The 22,251-nt window shown below is 40.0% G+C and overlaps 1 protein-coding gene across 1 annotated transcript in view; it reads left to right on the forward strand.

The window, feature by feature from the left end:
• Window positions 1–1,408: 1,408 nt before the first annotated feature.
• Window positions 1,409–22,251, forward strand: part of LOC122816487 (glycine-rich protein DOT1-like) — a 28,073-nt gene continuing 7,230 nt past the window's right edge. The window contains exon 1 of the mRNA XM_044089318.1: window positions 1,409–1,461. Within this exon, the coding sequence (XP_043945253.1) occupies window positions 1,409–1,461 (53 nt within the window). The remainder of the gene's footprint in view (window positions 1,462–22,251) is intronic.

A 22,251-nucleotide genomic window follows, 5' to 3' on the forward strand; every position in this document is an offset into this window, starting at 1 on the left:
TATGAAGTTAGTGCATATCAGGTATATAGGTCTATCACATTTTATGGATTGATGATTTAAACAGCCTGACTCCTAATGAGTGAGCTTTTAGCATATTTTGAAAATGATGGCAAATTCTAGTGAGAAAAAAAGGAAAGTGTTCTAGAACTGGTATGAATGGAAGCTATTTTTGAAATGAAACAGAATTTTCACTGTGTCCCATCACAACTTAATTACCCAAAGACAGTATCATTCTTTGTCCATCATGTGTACCCTTTCCTACCCCAAACACAGACATTTTTAACATTTCTTGCAGCTGAGGACAGAGCCTAACTGGAAACTGCTGTTAACATTTGTGCAGTTTAGCATGTCCATCAATGCACTGCTATAACGTTTAATCACATAGCTAATTAAAAACTCTCTTGTGGCCAAAAATATAGTAGCTGACAGTAAAAACAGAAGTGGAGGGAATCTGGATGGCTTGTCATCTTGAAATCCTCTGCCAGTGTTGATTTGTCATATTTGAATCCAGTGTCAGGAGAAAGTAAAACTGTTACATTGCCATTCATAATGGCTAAGCCCTGCACAATACACTAACCAGCACTTTAACTGTAAGTGTGCAGATATATTATGTTCTGCTATTGTTATGTCAGAAGCCAGCCTAATATGTGACAAACGCTCCTAAAAAGCATTGCACATGCTTGCCTCTTTATGGTGGATATATAAAAAGTATGAGTGTTAACCAAGTCTGGCAATCTACCAGCAGCAGTGTGATGGCATAGAGGCAAACTGCTGATGGTTAGCCTACATAAGAGCACCAGGAAATGTGGTGCATGTAGTCACAAGGTCACTCAATATAAACGTACCAGGAAATATGATACATGTGGTCACAAGGTCAATCAATATAAGAGCACCAGGGAATGTGGCATATGTGGTCACAAGATCAATCAGCAAAAAAGCACAAGGAAATGTAGCACATGCAGTCATGTGGTTAATCAACATAACAGCACCCGGAAGTGTGGCACATGCAGTCATGTGGTCAATCAACATAACAGCACCAGGAAGTGTGGCACATGCAGTCATGTGGTCAATCAACATAACAGCACCAGGAAGTGTGGCACATGCAGTCATGTGGTCAATCAACATAACAGCACCAGGAAGTGTGGCACATGCAGTCATGTGGTCAATCAACATAACAGCACCAGGAAGTGTGGCACATGCAGTCATGTGGTCAATCAACATAACAGCACCAGGAAGTGTGGCACATGCAGTCATGTGGTCAATCAACATAACAGCACCAGGAAGTGTGGCACATGCAGTCATGTGGTCAATCAAGATAGCACCAGGAAGTGTGGCACATGCAGTCATGTGGTCAATCAACATAACAGCACCAGGAAGTGTGGCACATGCAGTCATGTGGTCAATCAACATGACAGCACCAGGAAGTGTGGCACATGATCAAGATATGAATGATAAGCAAATGTAAATCCTAGTCAGTGCTGATGCATGGAGATGAGGGTAGTAATGCCCTCTAGTTTCATGGTTAGCACAGCTCACCCTTGAGTACTAAACCAGACACATTGAGTACAGGATGCAAAAGGGTGAAGGTAAATGTCAGGATATGCGAAAGCTCTGCAATGTGAGTAGCAATTGCTTTTTTTCTCCTCATTAGTTTTGAATATGCTACACAGAAATAACTCAGAAATAACCTTGATAACATTGTATCATAGCTGCATTTACTTATGGCTTTGTGGTTGATGCCAGGCCTCTGAAACTCTGTAATAAATATATATATATATATATATATATATATATATATATATATATATATATATATATATATATATATATTCAGACATATCAGGGTCTACTGTCCCTGACAGCTGCTTGGTCTATATTGGTATACCTATATTTGTCCAACTTGTGGCTCAAATCATGGCCAGACATGCAATGTGTCAGTACTTACTCATATTGTCATCTGTGTCAGTGTTATGTGTAGCTTGGCATATGAATACTAATGTCAGTTCCTAATGCCATACATGCTATCGCCTCCTTTAATCTGTCAGTCTTTAATGCCCCACAGGCTATCGCCTCCTATAATCTATCAGTCCTTAATGCCCCACATGCTATCACCTCTTTTAATCCATCAATCCCTAAAGTCCCACATGCTATCGCCTCCTTTAATCTGTCGGTCCCTAACGGTCCACATACTATCGCCTCCTTTAATCCATCAGTCCCTAATGCCTCACATGTTATCACCTCCTTTCATCCATCAGTTCCTAATGCCCTACATGCTATCACCTCTTTTAATCTGCCAGTCCCTAATGCCCCACACATGCTAATGCCTCTTTTAATTCACCCCACACATCTGCCAGAACGTGTATTGTGTGCTATCAATAGCACATAACTCCTTCTCTCTTCTCCCATCTTGATAAGTTATGTGTAGAATTAATATTACGCAGCAGGCCTCAGTCCACTGCTCAGTTTGTGTGCCCCATTCAGTCATGTAAGCAGTGCTTTCAGAACTAAGCAGTAGATATGTGAGTTTGTCTATGAATCACACACCTGCAGGCCCAGCAGACAAAGCACACTCCACAGGACCTTATCTCTGACATGCAGGATGTCTATGAATCTGCCTGCCTCTTGCTAAATAATTAAGATTATAAATTAACTGATTGTCAAGAATGCATTTGTTCTGTTAATTAACAGACTCACTAGATACCAAATGTACAGCATCTGACAGTAAGAAGAAAACCGGAGGGAATCCTCATTGCTTGTCATCTTCAAGTCCTTTGCACATGCCCTTGTGCATATCTACCTCAACAGAAGACATTCTACAGCTATCACCACTGTGGATTTCTGTAGAATATGTTATGTCATTTGGAATTTATCTTGATTGCTCGACAACACATTCCCCAAGCACAAAAGCTCCAAAAGTGTTTTACCCATAACACTTTTAGTGGAAGCTCAGAGTAAATCTGTTTTTTCAGGGGTCACACCCCCCCCTACACCCCACACCCCAAACTTAAATGTATGACTCTAAGGTCACACAAAAGTAGAGAAAAGGGAGGTCTGCACTATTTCGGAAAATACTTTTGGTGAAATATTTTCGCTGAAATGGCACTTATCTAAATTATTGTTGACACACTAACAAGCTCCCGTCATTTGATGGTGACTGCTTATTGTCAATTAATAAACCCGTTTGCATAAAAAGTAAGGGGCTAATGACAGAGGTCTGAGGAGCTCCTAAATTTGCCTCTTGTGGATGGAACAGGGTGGTACCTACTGTAATTTTGATTTTGTGTACTGCAAGACTCCAACCACCCCTCTACCTGGGACAGGTCAGCACGGAGTGCCACAGGCAGCCATGATCCTGAATTTAAACAAAAAATTTGGTTTCACTATAGGGCAAATGCAAATTAATTCAAATTACCAAAATTTTAAATGACTTTTGGCTAACCCAAATTGAGCTTTAAAATCAGCTTTTATTATATCACAAACACAATGCCTCTGTTTATACATTCTGTGGTTTTATACATTCTGTGGTTTTAGTTCAAATAACTCCAATATTTGAATTAAAAATCTCATTATTTGAATTAAAACTGCTAAAAGCAGAAACAGAGGGGGTAATTTTATTTTTTTTTTATTTTGTAATATAATAAACATGATCCTGAGTTTCTTTGGTTATTTGTTTCAGTGTTCTGTCCAACTCGGGCAGGATCAAAGCAACAGATGAAGCTACAACCATGGCAACAGTCAGCAAATAACAATCCAACAATACCTTTCTTGATTTTTTTAATGGTTGCTATATTTTGCAGCCCAAATGACCCCTATAACGGAAGTGCAAAATACTCTGTGAATACAGTGGGCTGAGGTGATAGCATGCATAAAAGCCTGAATCTTATGGGAGAAACAAAGGCTTTGTTGGGTTGTTTTAAAACATGGTCCAGTGACTTTTTCACCCTTTTCATAGCTGTATACAGGGTTCATAGTTATATACCAGGGTAATGACCACCAGGGCCTTTATAATCCTAGCCATGCAGTCAAACCCAATTGTGCCTCTATCTATGATTGCCATTTATTAGGAGACGGTACTTTATAGGATCATAAGATCATAGGAAACCACTAGGCTATTGGCCCTGAGGCCCTTATAAGCCTAGCCAAGGGTTTAGCCCATGTTTACACAAGTCAGCACCCAAAGCCCATGTCCAGCAGGGACACAGGTGGAATCCCAGGAGTGTACTTCCTGTTTCCCATCCAGTTACCCAGCTTGCGCTTAAAAAGGAATAATGAGGTACTCTGCTTGACGTAGAGAGGGAGTCTATTCCACAGATGGGGGAGTGTCTGGGGCACAAATCGGCCCCGTCAACAAGTCCTATTGATGTCACAGATCAGGTTGAGGTTGTGCATGCATGTTACTCAAGTGGAACTTGACTTGCGGATGTGCAGCAGTCCCATTAAGGCGAGTTCTGAGATTGCTTTCTATGCCAGGCACAGGTCACCTCTGAGGAGTCTGTATGAAACTGAGTAGAGGGACAGACCTGTTAGCCTATCTGTGTAGGGTAGATGTTTGAGGCCCTGGTGCTTTGCAAGGTACATGCTGAAGGGAGTGTTGTACTCAATAATTGGCCTTATAAGGATACAGGGATGTTATGCCCTCCTTGTCCATGGATGAGATACCCTTACTTATGAGGTGGGCCATGTAGAAAGCTTTCCAGAAAATGGAAGCAACATGGTGGTCAAAAGTCAGGTTGCTATCAACCTGGGTGTCCAAATCCCTCACAACCGATTGATTGCTTGGGATGTGCTTGCAGTCATCTGCAAACGTGGTCAGCCTTAGCCCACTGGTTTTGGCCTGCATCTCAGAGAAGTATATCCTTAATTACAGAGGCCCCAGGACTGATCCCTGGGGTACGTCGCTCGTTATGAGTCTACTGCTTGAGGTGGCTTACCCTATTTTGATTAGGTGGGTTCTATCAGTGAGCCAGTTTGCTACCCATCTAGTAACATATGGATTGATGCCTAGCTGAGAGAGTTTATCTATTATGCCTGAGTGGGAAGTAGTGTCAAAGGCTTTGGCCAGGTCAAGGTAGGCGGTGTGCATAGTGTCTTCCCCTCATCCATGGCTTTGTTGACTGTATCAAAGAAGTTGATCAGATTTAACAGACATGACCTCCCCTTGACAAAGCCAAACTGTGTGGGGTCGAGTGTTTGGAGGTTGCCACTATCCCTGTTAATGAGGTCCATGATAATCCATTCCATGGCTTTGCATATCAGGCTAGTTAGGCTGATGGGTCTATAATTTCCTGGATCGGTGGACATGCCACCTTTGTGTAAAAGGGATGACAGTGGCTGTCCTCCACTTAGCTAGGGCAAAGCTGGTACTCAGGCTTTGGTTGAATAGGATGCCTAATGGTGTTGCAAGTTCATGCCTGAGTTCATGTAGGATGCAGCCTGGGATGTTATCTAGTCCCATGGAAGCTGTATTTTTTTGCCTTTGAGAGGGCAGTGATGACCTGTTCCCTAGAGATAAAGGGTGGGGGGGGGGGGGTGCAGGTACTTTTGATGCTCTGATTTACTCATCAGTGGGACAGAGTGGTGAAGTTTTCACTGAATCTGTCAGCCAGTAGTTTGGCTATATCTACAGCATTTGTGTATGTGGTGTCCTTGACAGCCAGTTCTGAACAGATCTGGATGTTTCCTTTGAAATTATGGACATATGTGAAGAAGACCTTATGATTGTCTCTAGCAGATGTGGCCAATTTGTACTCGAAGTTGGCTTTAGATTATTTCACTAGTGCTCTTATTTGCTTGTTCAGGCTAAAGAAAGATTGCTTACAATTGGGCACCTGCTCCTTCTTGGTCCTGGACAACAATTTTTTTCCTTTTGTTATATAGTTTATTTATAGCAGATGTCCACCAGTTAATAATCACCTCTGCCATGTTTTGAACTCAAACTCATCACACCTGCAGCAGGCTGCATTAAACCGCCATGCCACACAGATCTCGAGGAGCTCACTTTAGGAAGTTTCTAGTGGTTATGTGGGGGGTATGTTAGTTTGGACATTGCTATCTGCCTCTGGTTATCAGAGACCATGGTGAATTTCCAATTTCACATTCATTAGTCAAAGTTACATTTAAATATGGTTAGAGATGGACTCTGTTTCACATAGATGGTGAACCTGTTCCAGAGCATAGGGATCCCCTGAGACACATATCTGTCTCTCCAATATGTCTTATTTACGTCACAATCAACAACTTTAATCCTTGGATCTAGTGGTTCTGTTGCTGTTTGTTTTGTGGATGTGCAAAAGGTTCATCAGAGCTGGAGCTGAGGATGCCTGTTATGCCTGGGATAGACTGGCTGTCACTAACCTATAGGAACAGAATATAGAGACAGGGCTTTAAGGTGATCCATATACCACAATGTGTTTGTACATTGGATTCTACTGATAAGGATCCTTCATGGGTATTCCAACTGTTGTATATATCTGATCAGGTACAATGCTGAATGGGGCATTATACTCAAAGATGGGTCCAATAAGGGACAAATAAAGTGGTACTATGATTTCCTTAGACCTGGATGCCATGCTCTTACTTATTAGCTGGGTGACATAGAATGATTTTCTTATTTTCTTATCTACATGTTGGTCAAAGACCAGTTTACTTTATATGTATGTTCCAATATCCCTGAACACAGGGTCAACTCTGAGGGGAGTCTTATTGAGGGAGCAATTAGCTTAGGTGGCAGTTTTTCTGAAAGGTGCTATAATGCATTTCTTGGCTTTGAGTTTTAGTTTGTGACCTTGGCACCAGTCATTTACCTGTTTTAGACCCTCTTGTAAAACATCTGTTTCATGGGGGAGAATCTATGATAGCTCCTGATTTACAGTAATTTGTGAATTTCCTCAATCAAAGGCCTTTGACAGTAGCCTTTCCCTCAAAGAAGTAGATGCCAAATTGGAACAGTCCCATTATGGAGCCTTGAGGTACCCCGTTGGTGACTGGACTCTTTGTGGAGGTGGTATCACCAATCCAGACTTCCTCAGTCCTGTCTGTCAGCCAGCTGGCATACAGCAAGTTATGTAGTGGATTATGCCCAGTTTGGTGTGTTTGTCAACTATATCTAAGTAGCGGATTTTATTGAATGGCTTGGCCAGGTTCAGGTAAGCTGTATCCACCATTTTCCCTTCAACCATTGCCTTAGTAACCTTCACAAAGACATCCACCAGGTTTAGTAAGCATGATGTTACCTTGACAAATCTAAACTAGTCCAGTGTCTGAAGGTTATATATGCATTTTGTTGACCATTGCCATGATAATTTGTTCCATGGATTTGCATATTAGCCTAGTCAGGCTAATAGGTCTGATGATCCACCCTCGAGAAGAGGAATTAAGAATTGCAGTCCTCCATTCTCATGAAACAAAGCTTGTTTGAAGCTACAGTTAAAAAGTGACTCAAATGGTCTTGATAAGTAATGTTTCCACTATTTTGGAGGCATCTCGGGATATTGTCGGGCCCAGTGAGGCTGTGTTTTTGCCTTAATGATTGCCGCTAGCTAGGACCTGCTCCCTGTTAATAGTTGGGGGGATTATGCAAGTATATTTCATGGAGGGAGGTGGGGGATGGAGTGGGGGGCAAAGTCTGAGCTGAATTTATCAGCCAGCAAATTTGCTGCGCTGCTCTGCTCAGTGAAGGTGACATCATTGACTATCAGTTCTGCACACTGTGTGCTGCCTTTGAGGTTTTAAGAGACATCTGTAGAAGGTCTTATGGCTGTGTTTAGCCTATGAAGCTATCTTGTCCCTGTAATTAGCCTTGCTGGACTTAATTATTCCTCTTAGGTTCCTGTTTAGTTTAATTAGAGAGCTGTTACCATTATGGGAGTTGCTCCTCCTAATTTTAGCTATGGCTTTTTTACTTATGTTATATACCCTATTAAGCTTATAATTCTACCAGTGTGGTCTGTTTTTAGAGCTTGTTTTGGGCTGATTTCTAATAGGTACAGCAGTCTCTATATAGCCATTTATATGGTTGTACAGGGTCTCTGTGAACAATTCCACATAGGTTGTACTGAATTCGGGGTTGGGAGGGGCATTGACTTTTGATAAACTATTGCTTAGTAGGGTGGAGTTTGCTTTGGAATAGCCTCTAACCATTACAGGGATTGCTGGGTTTCCAAGTTTATTTTTATTTTGAAGGAGACAGCTTTGTGGTCTGACTTCACCAGTGAGAACATCACACTTGGGGGGTGCAGCACTCTTCCATATTGGTGAGTACCAGATTAGGTGTGTTTGAACCTTTGGTAGGTGTGCATACTATCTGGTCAAGGGTATTTGTGTTAATAAAGTCCAGGAATTGTAGTATCTGTGAGCATGATGCAGTGCATGTTTCACAGTCTATAGAAGAGTAGTTTCATTCTCCCTTGAATAGGGTATTGATTTAATGGTGAGTGTCTCCAGTAGGTCTAGGTACGAGCTATAGGATTCTAGGGTCATAGAGTATGACCTATAGCTTGCTAGGCTATGGTATGGGACTTTGTCTATGGTGATTTCAACATGAATAAATTCCTGGTCATTGTCCTGTTTAACCAACATAGTTACGCTTGTGCCTAACATAGATTGAGACCTCACCAAATTTTGTCCCTGTCTGTGCAGCTGATGGTCTAAATGTCTGGAAGGTACTGAAGCCTTGCACTGCTGGACTACTTTCTGTGGATTTAAACCATGACTTGGTAATGGCAGAGATGACTATATTCTCCAGAATGAGGACAGCTTATACGGTGTGAAGTTCCTTGTTTCGGCTCCCAGCATTGAGCCGTAACACCTTTAGCTTTCTTTGGGTTTTATTTGCTATGTTTGTAGGTTTGGGAATTTGGCATAATCTAAAAGAAGGCCTTAATGGGTGGAAAAATTCTTATCCAATACTTGAAAGCCCAGGGGAAACATGTGAAGACCATCCTTTGCAAAGGAACATGGTCTGTTAACCATGACCTCTCATGCTGACTGAAAAGGCACCAGTAACTACTTAGGTTCATAGAGTCGTACATTGGTTCATAGATTAGTACTAGGCTAACTGCCCTTGTGGGCCATTTATTTATTTACATTTGTTTTCCAGGAAAGCCCAACTGTGCCAGAAGCCCGTTTCCAGCGGAGGCCCTGGGAGAAATGTTCCACAGAAATATAATCAAAATACAATAATTAGATAGTACAATAGTATACAGTACATATAGTAAGATGCAGAATACACATCATCTAATTAGTTTGTACAAAGTAGTATTCAATGCAGTTTTCTAGTAGATACTGATTCAAAAAGAAAAACATAAGCATTTCAGTGAAGATCACTGTGAGAATAATAAAATTTGTACTGCGTACATAATAAATAACAGTTATGAACAAATGAGATTTCCTTTATAATTTTTTTTTATGAGCAGTAGTAACACCAAGGAGAAGGAGAAAATGAGGTAAGGAGTGAAGTGGACAGTATGGTGAGAGGTAGATTCAGGTGTGTTGTGGAGGGTGTGGGGCAAGGAGTTCCATAATTTGGCTATTTGATTTGAGAATAGGGCTTCACCATGAGTGTTGTTAGCTTTGTTCACTGTGAGCAAGTTTCTGTCTGCAGATCTTAGACTTTGTGGGCATAAGTAGGGAACAACAAGTTTCTTGAGGGATGGGCAACTGTCGGGATGGAAGATGATACTGTGTGCCAATTCAATTTGATAGAGGTGGAGAAGGTTAGTTAGCTCAATACAATTTAATTTATGTAGAGCAATACAATGGTGGGTTTGGTGGGGAAGGTTGGCTGCAAAGCGGACTATTTTGAAATAGCAAGTTTCCAATCTGGTTAAGTCTGATTTTTTAAGTTGGTAAAGAGGAGGAAGCATAAAGGACTGAAGAGAGGAGGAAGGTTCTGGATATGGATAGTCTGGTATTGTCAGTGAAGAATGGCTTGCTTGAATTGGTTGGATGACTGTGTTGTTTGCTAAGAGAATGGTGAAAGGAGGAATGGTAGGTGATTGTTTGCTTCTGATAAATATCATTAACTGTTTATTTTTGGGGTTGGGGATTAGTTGTGATTTACTTAGATATGTTTCGTTATCATTAAAAGCTTGTTGGGTTACTATTTGGAAGTCTGGTAAGGTATCTGCTGAGCAGATTAAAGTTGAATCGTCTGCATACTGAACTACTTTAGAGTATGTTGTGGATGAGGCTAGATCATTAGAGAAGATGGTGAAAAGAAGGGACCCTAGTATGGACCCTTGGGGGACTCCAACTGAGACAGGCAGAAATGGCAAGAGTTCGGATTTCGATCATTCTGCTTGTTGTCTGTCAGAAAGACAGCTTAGGAACCAGATAGGTTTAGTGAGACAAGAGTATTAGGGAGTTTCTGATGGGAGACAGTGTCAAATGCTTTTAACATGTCTAGGAAGATTGATGCTACTTGATGGTTTGAATTTCTGAGTTGGTTGATGGTGTTAGAGAAATTAATTAGGGCTATGGTGGTGCTGTGTTTCATTCTGAAACTGTGTTGGGAGAGAGAGATAAGGTTGTGAGCTAGCAGGTATTGTAGTAATTGAGTGTGTATACATTTTTCCAGAATTTTGACACAGGGGAAAAGGGTGGCTATGTCTATGGGTCTGTAATTGTTTAATTTTGTTGATGTTCTTCCTTTATGTAGAGGAGAGATATAGGAAATTTTCCATAATTTTGGGATATATTGTTCTGCTATAAACCTAGTTACCAGAATGGAGATAGGCACGGGTCTATATTAGATCATCGAAGTGTTAATACTTCAAATGGTGTAATATCAACCCGAAAACAGCGAACGCTGAAAATAATGAAGCTACAGATAACTGAATTTTTTCCTAGGGAAAGAATATGGCTGTCGATTTCTGTGGCTTTGCTATTTTCAGGACTGTGGTGGAAAGTTACGGGTTGGATTCAGGTAAGTGTGCGACTGTGTGGATGTTAGGGCGAGGTATGTGAGTTAGGGTTAGGGCACTGGTGAGGTGAGTGTGTGATAGTGATAGACTTTAAGGTTAGGGCAGGGTATGTAAGTTAGGGTTGGGGCGCAGGTGAGGTGAGTGTGCGATAGTGACGGACCTTAGGGTTAGGGTTTGGGTTAAGGATAGTGGATAGATAGTACTGTATGTACAGTTTAGTGTAGGGTTAGATGTAGGATTTTAAGTGTACGTGTGTGGATTGCTGTTTTTTTGATGTGCTTGTGTTGTGTGTGTGTTTCTCGGAACAGTGAATTTTATCCCAGGGAAAAAATTCACTGTTCTGAGCTTTTGATGTTTTTAGATTTCATGGTTAGAAGTTCGAGGTTGTTGTATTCGATGATGTGCTGTTTCGTTGAACTGATATAGACCCTTTAGGCACAGCTATGGCATCAGCTGAAAGTTTGTGGTACTCATTTGGGAGTTGGTCAGCTATCGCACACTCACTTCACCCACGCCCCACCCCTAACTTTTGATATCCAGGGATGAAGGTTTCAGTTTTTTCAGCATCATTCTAATGATGTTAGTTGAGACATGTTTGAGGTCAAAAGAGTTGTTAGTTTCCATATTAGGTGGAAGAGATGGTGGGGTGGAACCTTTCCCTGTAACTAAGGAGAGGATGGTGTTTATAAAGTAGGTGTTGATTTGTGAGGCAATACTCACACTTTGGTTATTGATTGTTGGTTATGGGGTTGTGGCTTTACCTGGGTGGATGGGAGAGTTAATTGCTTGCCAGAACGTTTTGGGATTGATTTCATATTTGTTTTGCATAGATGTGTAATATGTTTTTTGTCTAGTTTGAGTTTTTTTATTGTTTGATTTGAAAGCTGCTGGTATGCTAACACAGTTTTACTGTCTTTTGTTTTCTGGTATTGAAACCAGGTATTGTCCCTTAGTTTTTCAAGTCTAATGGTTTCTTTAGATATCCAGGGCAATCTCTTATTTTTAGCATGACATGTATGAGTTGGTGCTAAGCTATTTAGAATAGCTAGAAATGTGTCATTAAAGTATGTTATGGCCTAGTCGAGTTGGAGATAATGGAATGGTGTCCAGTTACATTTATTGAGCATGTCTAAGAATGTTTCATTGGAGAAGGTGTTGGTATTTCGTACAATTTGTAAACTGTGTTTCTTGGTATGTTGAGCTGATGACAGATTACGTAGGTAGGTCTATGGTTACTTAAATTATTTGGAAGGCATCCAGAGAGATAGTTGTGGGTGGTACTGTTAATAAATGACCAGTCAAGATAGATTCCCTTTTGCTATGTTTATCTACTTGAATGGGAAATTGGATAGTTTGGGAGAAACCATGTGGATTTATGAAGGTGGAGGGGTTATCATCAGTGCAAGTGTTCTAGTCTAAGTTAAAGTCACCTGTGATAATGGTTTTGTGGGTGTAGGTTGAGGCTGCCCAGGCTATGAGTTCCTCAATGGCAGTGGGAGTATTGTTGGGAGGTATTTAAGTGGCAGTTATGGTAATATATTTATTTGGGTTGATTCTGAGCTGTATTACTAGTACGTCGGAGTTGTTATCAAAAGGGTATTTGATGGGTAGTCTATGCTTAGGTTATTTTTGTAGAAGATTGCAACCCAACCTCTATTGTTCCTGATCCTGTCTAACCTATGTATGCAATAACCTTGTGGGAGTATGTCTGGGTCTCTTATATGGGGTTTTAGCCAAGTTTCTGTTGCTGTAAGAATGTCTGATGAGTATTGTGTATGACTGCATGAAAGTCTGTGATTTTGTTAACTAGGCTTCTAAGGTTTTTAAGGCTAATCAATTACTCCATACATGAATCTAACCCTGTACCTTGTGTCTGTAATATAAACACCTTAACCATTATGCCAACCTACCACTAAGCCAATTATTTAAGTCAGTCATGTCTGGTCATACTGTGCCATCATCCTTGGTGATGGTGGAATGGTGTTCATGCAAGGCACATACCTGCCTGAGACATTCGTTCAGAGTGATCATTCCTCATATAGTCCAGGGATATGCATCTCAGGTTGTTTACACCCACATGGACTATGATAGCATCATCCTTGTACCTATGGTGTAGTGAATTGAAAGTGTGTGCACCTTGGTGGATACTGGCTCCCAATAAGAAAGTAACAGTTACCTTCTCCTTGTTCAGTCTGTTGAGCATGGTATCTGTATGTCATACAATGGAGTCCCCAATGACAGGGGAGGGGCTGGCATAATTGTTAAGGTGTTTACCTTACGGACATAATGTGCAGGGTTTGATTCTCACATGGTGTAATTGGCTAGGCTTAAAATGGCCGACAGGGGCAAGTTAGCCTAGTACTAATCTATGAACCTATGAACAAAAGTCCTGGATACTGAACTGGCTTGCCTTATGGGCTTTGCTCTTGGCGTTCCACTCAGAGGAGGAGTATGTGTGATGTTTGGTGTTGGTTGCTTTTGGTGAGTGCTTCTTTAGCCATGTATGCTCTGTAAGACTTCTGGTAGTATAAGCTTTGTGAGTACCAAACCTAGCAAAATAAGTAATTGTGATTGTGGCCAGCAGAATAATAATAATAAGAAGAAAACAATTTGAAAATGTAAATGAGGCTGCAGCACCACCTGCTAATCTCCTGGGGGGGGGACTACCAATCCATCAATGTGGAGTGGGAATTGAATGCGCAGCCTTCTGTACTAAAGGTGAGTGTGCTACCTGCAGGGCCACTGACACTGTATAAAAAATTATTTTGTAAGACTCAATGCCTTTAAGCCAATTATGGACTTGTGGTCAGCATATATAGAGAGCTGAGCAATTTTAATAGTGCTCAACAGTCGTTAACATAAGCACACAATGCTTAAACGAGCTTATACATATGAGCTATGCCATGTCAGGAGGCTTAATAAACAATAAAAAGACAGAGTAGATATAGTGTAGCAACACAAAAAACTGGTAACCAAATGGAGCAAAAAGTTCCAAAATGGATGCATACTATTCCCATGTAGGTAAACAAAATAAAATAAAGTAAGAAATGGACAAACCAGAACCATGAATGCCTTTTAGTAAAACTTCTGTATAAAAACAAAGTTTAAAATGAAACACAAGTGTCACAATACGCTTTCACCACAAAGACTTCATCAGGCAGATGCAAACATGCAAAAATGGAGGCATTTATGCTGATAGTACAAAGTCACATGATGCTAATTGAATACATATCTACACAGAACTAGTATGCACCCCCCCTCATAATTACAACAACATAGAGAGAAATGAGTTATTATGGGTAGCAAAACTGAACACGGATCATGACACCATGCTTTCACAAATGCATACCATGGTCAATGATTTTGCCAAAAGGGGGTACAAGATCAATCATGTCAACACCATTAAAAATGACATTTTAAATAAATGAGGTACAGATTTTAAAGACTCATTTTGCAGCATCTCACCACAAGAATCTAACACACAACATAAACAAACTACTAAATGTAGATATATGCTCACATATAATAGGAACACGTCCAGTGTTAAACATATTATATGGAGGCTTTGGTCTGTCATAACTACATTTCCATAGCTTAGTAATATCCTAGATGAAACACCTAGTTTTAGTTAGAAAATAAGTGTCACTCTTAAGAACAAACTTTGCTACAAGGAATAATGACTTACTTTTCCATCATTCACAAGAAACAAGAAAGGGACTTTTAAATGTAACAATTCTGTATATTATACGTATATAGATATCTATATCTATATATATATATATATATATATATATATATATATATATATATATATATATAGGCCTACTTCAAAACATCTAAAATCCACAACATCTAATTTCATAACATTGAGACCAGAACATCTAAAACCCATAACATTGAATTTCATAACATCTAACACTACAAATCACAAGAAAATAAAATCCCTTCTACATGTAACGACACCAAGCTACCAAACACACTTTTTACTAAATTTCTGCAGGGGGAAAGCCCCCCCTGCACCCCCCACCCCCCCATAAATTAAATATACCAACTCCAAGATCGCACTACAGTGGGAAAAAGTAAATTTCCTAACCCCACTGTATCAAGCCCCCCTGCAGAAACATAGTAAAAAGTGTGTTCGGTAGTTTGGTGTCATTATATGTGGAGGGGATGTTATTTGCATCTGATTTGTAGAGTTAGATGTTATGAAATTCCATGTTAGGGGTTTTAGATGTTTTGGGTTTTAGATGTTATGGTCTCAATGTTATGAAATTAGATATTATGGGTTTTAGATGTTTTGAAGGGGACCAGTATATATATATATATATATATATATATATATATATATATATATATATATATATGTGTGTGTGTGTGTGTGTGTGTGTGTGTATTGAAAAACACATCCGGCATCTTGTGAGTGGTAAGGAGTTTATTGTATATTCATACACTAACTGCAGTTCTACAATTCTTGTTTATTATGCAGAGTGCTGCAAATGCAATATATATTATATAGAGAAATCCAACAGGAAACTGAAAGAAAGAATAGGGCAACATCTTTCGGAGATGTGGCCATCTAATCTGAACCAGAACACCAAAGGCGGAGGTTTGTCCATATTCATTAAGGATATCCACACCTCTAGTTACGCAGCATAATGCATCCGAGGTTATCCAATTGCAACTAACTCTGACAAAACTGCAATCCAAATTGCAGCTTGCTACAGATCTCCCACCATGCCCCAGGATTCCCACTCCTGTTTTCTTGATATACTGGAAAATATTGAGGTTCAACCAAACACCCTAATAATGGGCGATTTCAACTACCCCACAAATAACTGGGAAAACTGCTCATGTACCAACTCCTTCACTCAGTGCTTTCTGGAATTCATAAATTCCAATGCCCTAGATCAACTTATCCACACCCCCACCAGGGGCAAAAATATCCTAGACCTAGTCATTACCAACATGAGTGACCAGTGTTCCACACCTGAAGTCAACTCCTCATTGGTCAGATTTGACCATAAGCTAATCAGCCTAGATATCCGCATCCTGCCCCCACCCACCATTAAGGAAACCACAGTAAAAAATTTCTCCAAAGCCAACTTCATGCTTCTTAAGACAGAAGTGGTGAACTTCATGGCACCCATGCAGATGGACAATACAGTTACGACTGCTAAATCCTACACAAATGCACTCTATAAGCACTTACACAAGTGCATGGATAGTGCTATCCCAAACCAGAACCAAGACGCTATCCTCCAAAAAAGGAAGCCAATCTGGTGGTCCCCTGCCATAAACAAACTCTACAACAAAAGGAAGAAACTGTTGCAAAAGAGAGTAAAATTCCATGAGTGGAGGAACTCCCTGGTGAGCCTCAGTAAGAAGTTGAGATCCCTTATGAGATCCTCCAAAGCTAGCTATGAAAACAAAATCACCACTGATTCTAAGGGCAACCACAAAGCATTCTATAGCTATGTCAAGAATCTCAATGGCAACACCCAGATCTGCTCTGAGTTACAGCACAACGGCACGAAAATTACAGAATCAACTGATATTGCCAGCATCCTGGCAGATAGGTTCAGTGCTAACTTTACCCCCCTCTCACCCCCTAAAGGACCCATATCTATACAGGAAGAATGCAAAGTCCCTGTAATCACATATCTGCAGGTAAAAGCTGCACTCTCTAAAACCAAAAACACAGCATCCATGGGACTGGACAACATCCCAGGCTGCGTTTACATGAACTTCCGAATGAACTGGGTCCCCACCTATGCACCATGTTCAACCATAGTCTCATGTCAGGCTATGTGACCATTGAATGGCGCACAGTAACAGTTATCCCACTCCACAAAGGGGGAGTCACCACTGATCCTGGGAGCTATCAACCTATTAGCCTGATGAGTCTGGTCTGCAAGGCCATGGAACATATCATCATGGAACTCATAAACAAAGACATTGGTAACCTCCAAACTCTGGACCCCACCCAGTTCTGGTTTGTGAAAAGCAGGTCATGCCTTCTGAACCTGATTGACTTTTTTGAGGCAGTCACCAAAGCCGTCAATGAGGGTAAGGTGGTTCACACAGCCTATCTTGACCTCGCCAAGGCTTTCAACACCACCCCCCATTCTGGAATTATAGCTAAACTCCATAAACTAGGTATAAATCCCTACATCACTAGATGGGTTGCCAACTGACTCACTGACAGAACCCACACTGTAAAAGTTGCAGACTCCAAATCTGACTTCAAACCAGTGACAAGTGGAATACCACAGGGTTCAGTCCTGGGACCTCTCCTGTTTGGTATCTACTTCACTGAAGTACAGGCTAACACAGAAAGCCTCTGGCTAATGAAGTTTGCAGATGACTGCAAACTAGGAGCCATAGTCAAGTCCCCTAATGATGTGGACATCCTACAGAAGGGCCTCACTGAGACAGATGCCTAGTGTCAGAGGCATGGCCTCAAGCTCAATGCCAAAAAGTGTATTGTCATCCCCTTTGGTAAAAACTCTGTACCCATGAACTACCACATAAATGGCAGTCTACTTAATGCTGAATGTGTAATAAGAGACCTTGGGACCCATGTGGACAAGGTACAAGGTAAGAGTAAAACAGGTTACTACAACTATCAATACAAAGTTGATGCCTTTCAAATGGAAATCTGCTGTGAATAAATCTCTCATTAAAATTACATAAACTATTGTTGACCATACTTTATGCTATATTGTTCAACATGACTTTTAATAAAAAACAAGATATTAATAATCACATTGCCACAGTAGTCAGGAAATCCTTCTATGTGGCACACCTCATCACAAAAGGGTTCTTGTCCAGGAAAAAAAGTGGTCATTGTTCCCCTCTACTCGACACTCATTAGACCCATTATAGAGTACAATGCCCCTTTTGGAATGTACCTCACAAGACATCTGCAGTACCTGGAAAGGCCACAAAAGTACCTCACAAAGAGGATTAATGGTCTCAAACAGATGCCCTACACTGACCATCTGAAAAAACTCCAGCTTTACTCTATAGCATATTGCCTACTCTGAGGAGATCTCTGCCTAACATATAAAGCTATGTTAAACCCAGAGCTGCTGGACATGCTACAACTAAAGAAATCCCAATCCCTCTGAGCTACATGCTCTAGGGAACTAAACCTTGTCACCGCAATAAACAGGACATGCTGGAGGGATAGATTCCTATCCCAGAGACTTCCTATACTCTGGAACAAGCTACCCATCTATGTCAATCTAAGTTCCTCATTAGCACATTTCAAGAAAAATCTTGATGAGTGGATGGGAAATAGTAAATACACCCCGGGGATCGATCATTTCTGTGGCTCTGCTCGACAGAGGCACAAAAAATTAACTTCCTTGGGTGGCGTAAGCCAGGGAACCTTGTTGGATAGGCTTACTTAGGCCCTTGGGCTGATAGCCTAGTACCTACCTATGAACCTATAAATAGAAATATCTTTACTAATGCTTTAAAAAAACACATAAAGAACATTGATAGTACTTATGAAGATATGTGAAGGCTGCCAGCCTAGCTAGATAGGATTTTGCAGATAATTATGTCATTTGTAAATATTAATGTAAGCCCCATGCTTGTTCTCTTTGTTAAATGTTGAACTTCAAAAATGTAACTACATTGCACTCTGCTGGAGGAAAGCTGATAAGTCAAGTATTGTATAATCATTTGATCTCAAAACTTGGATCCAGGATGTCTGGATGAAGGAATTCTTGCTATTGGGTTGAGACCAGAGTTAATTGCTAGAATTTGCATGTATAATGTATTTTATTGCTGTAGCTTCCTGACCAGGTACAAGATCAAAAGGGCTGCTAAACTCTGAGTTTCTGTTAGCCTGGGAACCATTGAAAAAATGATGTAATCTGAAACGAGTAAGTAGTACTGTGTTATCAACATAAGGACAGAGAGACTCAGAGCAATTTGCATTTGTCTTCAGAACATCCAACTCACCAGCACTCTGCCTGTGTCTGTATGTAATTAGGATCTTAGACTTTAGTGTCTCTCTTAGATATAGCAAGGAAATAGGAAGATTAGACTAGTTGTTTTTTTATTGATGTCAGAACTATTCTACTGTATTATTTGAAGCATTTTTCCTGTGATCTCTGAACTCTTAACTAGCACTGTGCAGTAAGAAGTATTGTCTTGTGTTCTTATTATTTATGATTAAATATTTCTAAACCTTTCAACTGTGGTTGTTTTATGTAGAGACAATTTAAGCTCTAGAGTGCATTGCATGTCTGTAGTGATACTGTACAAAGCTACTCCAATAAGCTTTAAAAGTTCAGTCACACTTACGATTTGGATAATAATATGGTACAGTAATAATTGGACACCCTTTGATTAGGGCCTTATTAGTATCTCATATTAGTGGTTGGTGGCAAGTGGTACTACTGTATAGTCTGGGCAGAAGGGGCATAGCTGGAGAACCTGTGCCAGCCTTCCCCAGGAGTGTCTGTGTGTTTGTATATAACTCTTATCTCAAAGTGTGTTTGTGTCAGCTACTTGGGCAGGGACACAAAGCGCTGGTTGGACAGAGAGGGTGCTGGAGGTTTTAGCTTGACCACTAAGCTGAGATATGGACCCTATAGCTGTGGCAATGGGGAGTGTTATCGGGGATCTGGAGAGAAAAGGAGAAACCAGCCCCTGACTGACATGAATCTCTGTGTGCTCTTTAGGGAAATTGTACTTTACTGTGTGTGTATTTGCTATCTTTCCCAATGTGGATGCCCCTCACTGGTGTTAGTGGTGAGGATTGGGGCTCCTTGATTACTGGGCCAGTGTACGGGCATCACAGTACTCACAATTTTAAGTTTGCAATACTGAAAATATTATCAAAACCTCTTTGAGGGGCAACACGAATGATCTCACTGTTTGAGAAGAACTTAAATGGATTTTTAGGTTCTAAGCTCACATTACCCTTGGTCTTAATGATATGGAGACTATAAAACCTTACTTAATACATTTGCATAATCAAATCAATTAGCATCATATGACTTTGTACCATCAGTTTAAATGGACTCAGTTTTTGTTTGTTCATATCTGCTTGATGAAGCCTTTGTATTGTGACACCCGCGTTTCATTTCATTTTAAGCTTTGTTTTTATACAGAAGTTTTATTAAAAGCTGTTTGTGGTTCTGTTTTCTCCATTTCTTGCTTTTTCAACTTAGAAGACACCGGACTATTCACTGCACTCATATTTGTGTTTCTGACCATTCTCATGTAGGTAACGTGATGTTGTATGCCTTTTCTATATATTCTAGTACCCGTCTCACATCCAGTAAATCCAGTAAATACTTTTTTTTATTTTCATTCTTTTGCAACATGTAAGACCAAAAATTTTATTTATTTAGCATCTTGTGAGAAATGCTGCTGTTTCTATGTGGGAAAGACCAATAGGATTCTGAAGGAACATGTAGGAGATCATCTTTCAGATATACGTAGATGGATAGAGAGTAATGCTTTAGCGAAACATATTTTTGATATGCAAGATGCTCATAATTTCACTTTTAGAGTACTTACTGTTGTAAAGAAAAAATATTAGAGGAGGTGATATAGTTTTAGACACTGAATACATTGAGTACAAATGGATAAACTATTTCCATGCTGATAACTATCGAGGATTGAATGAAACTGTCACTATTAAACCTGTTCTGAAGAAAAGATTTTCAATTATTTGACTGAATTAAATAACATAATTTATTCTGATTTCACTAATTAATTTAATCAGTGATGTGTAAATATATGAATGGTTTTCAGTATTTTATTGGAGCACAGTATTTCTTGAAATTCCTGTTCTAGATATAGTGTAGCTTCAATGAGCTATGTATTGCAAATGAGATGTCAGTACAAGAACAGTGTGTCACATGATATGCAAATCCTTATCCTACTTGATCGCCAGTACAAGAACAGTGTGTCACATGATATGCAAATCATTATCCTACTTGCTCGTTACTTCCCTACTCTCTGTCAACTATAACATACAGATTCCTTTACTTAAGCATGTTACTACTCAGCTTATCTTCTGTTCTTCTCTTGCTACTGGGCCATCTTTCATCCTCAGTGACTTTATAATAGCTCTCAACAGATCTCCAACTTTTTCCAAGCTGCCTATTCATACTTCCTTCCTAGACTCTCCACAGACTGCACCAAACCTATTTAATTCCACTCCTTATCTTTATTCTAAATATAGACTGTAACTCCATTTCCTCTCAAACCAAAACAAAATTAGGTGGAGAATTACTCTCCAAAATACAAGTATCAACCCCCAAGCCCAGTAATCTGACATTTGCTTCCATAAATGTTGCAACTATAAGAAATAAAATTGCGGAACTACATTCCTGGATTACCCAACATAAGCCTGATGCTCTCGCTGTAACTGAAACTTGGATTAAACCCAGCATAATGACTCTGGAAGGGTCTATATTAGATGACCGAAAGTTCATCTTAGCAAACGCTCACATGAGCGAATATTGCGGTACTTGAAACTGCAATTGCGAGATCACGGTACAGTGAAGATGGGAATATTTGCCCTTTCCTCACTGTAGTGTGATCTTAGAGTTGGAATATATATTTAGAGGGGATGCCCACAATTGCAGTTTCGAGTGTCTGGATATTCGCTCATGTGAGCGTTCGCTAAGATGAACTTTCATTCATCTAATATAGATCCCTCTGGAATTACCCATCACAGCTATAATATCATCTGTAATGGTCTTATAAAGAGGAAGGGTGGTGACATCACTTTAATATTTCCCAACAACTACATTTTCCCTTACAACAAACCAATAGCAATATTCAGTTCAGCAGAGCTTCTTATAACTTTCCTGAAATTAACTAGTTATAAACAAATATGTGTTACTGTTCTTTACATCCTTCCTGGCAACAATACAGCTATACTGGAAGATATCCTGCAATGGATATCCATAACAATTCCACAAGAAATAAGATTACCAGGTGATGTGAGTGTCAATCTCTCCTACATCTAGCATAAACTCATTTGGTTTTACACAACTAATTAATAGCCCCACACATTATAGCAGGAGATTGCATTCCCTATTAGACTGGATCCTACTATCGGAACCTAGAAAATACACTATGTCGAGTACAATGTCTGACTGTCTCAGTGATCATCTCCCAATCTATGCAACCAGACATCCCACACATCCACTTAAACACAAACTTTCAAGTTTAACTAGAAATGTTCATTACTAACATTTCATCTATTAACTGGAACTTCCTAAAATTCTCCCCTTAGATGATGCTGTAGTGAATTCAATACGCCTTTCCTGAATATCCTAAATAGCCTTGC

The sequence above is a fragment of the Protopterus annectens genome, chromosome 1.part1 (genome assembly GCF_019279795.1).
Source record: "Protopterus annectens isolate FY-2018-M chromosome 1.part1, PAN1.0, whole genome shotgun sequence".
Taxonomy (NCBI): domain Eukaryota; kingdom Metazoa; phylum Chordata; order Ceratodontiformes; family Protopteridae; genus Protopterus; species Protopterus annectens.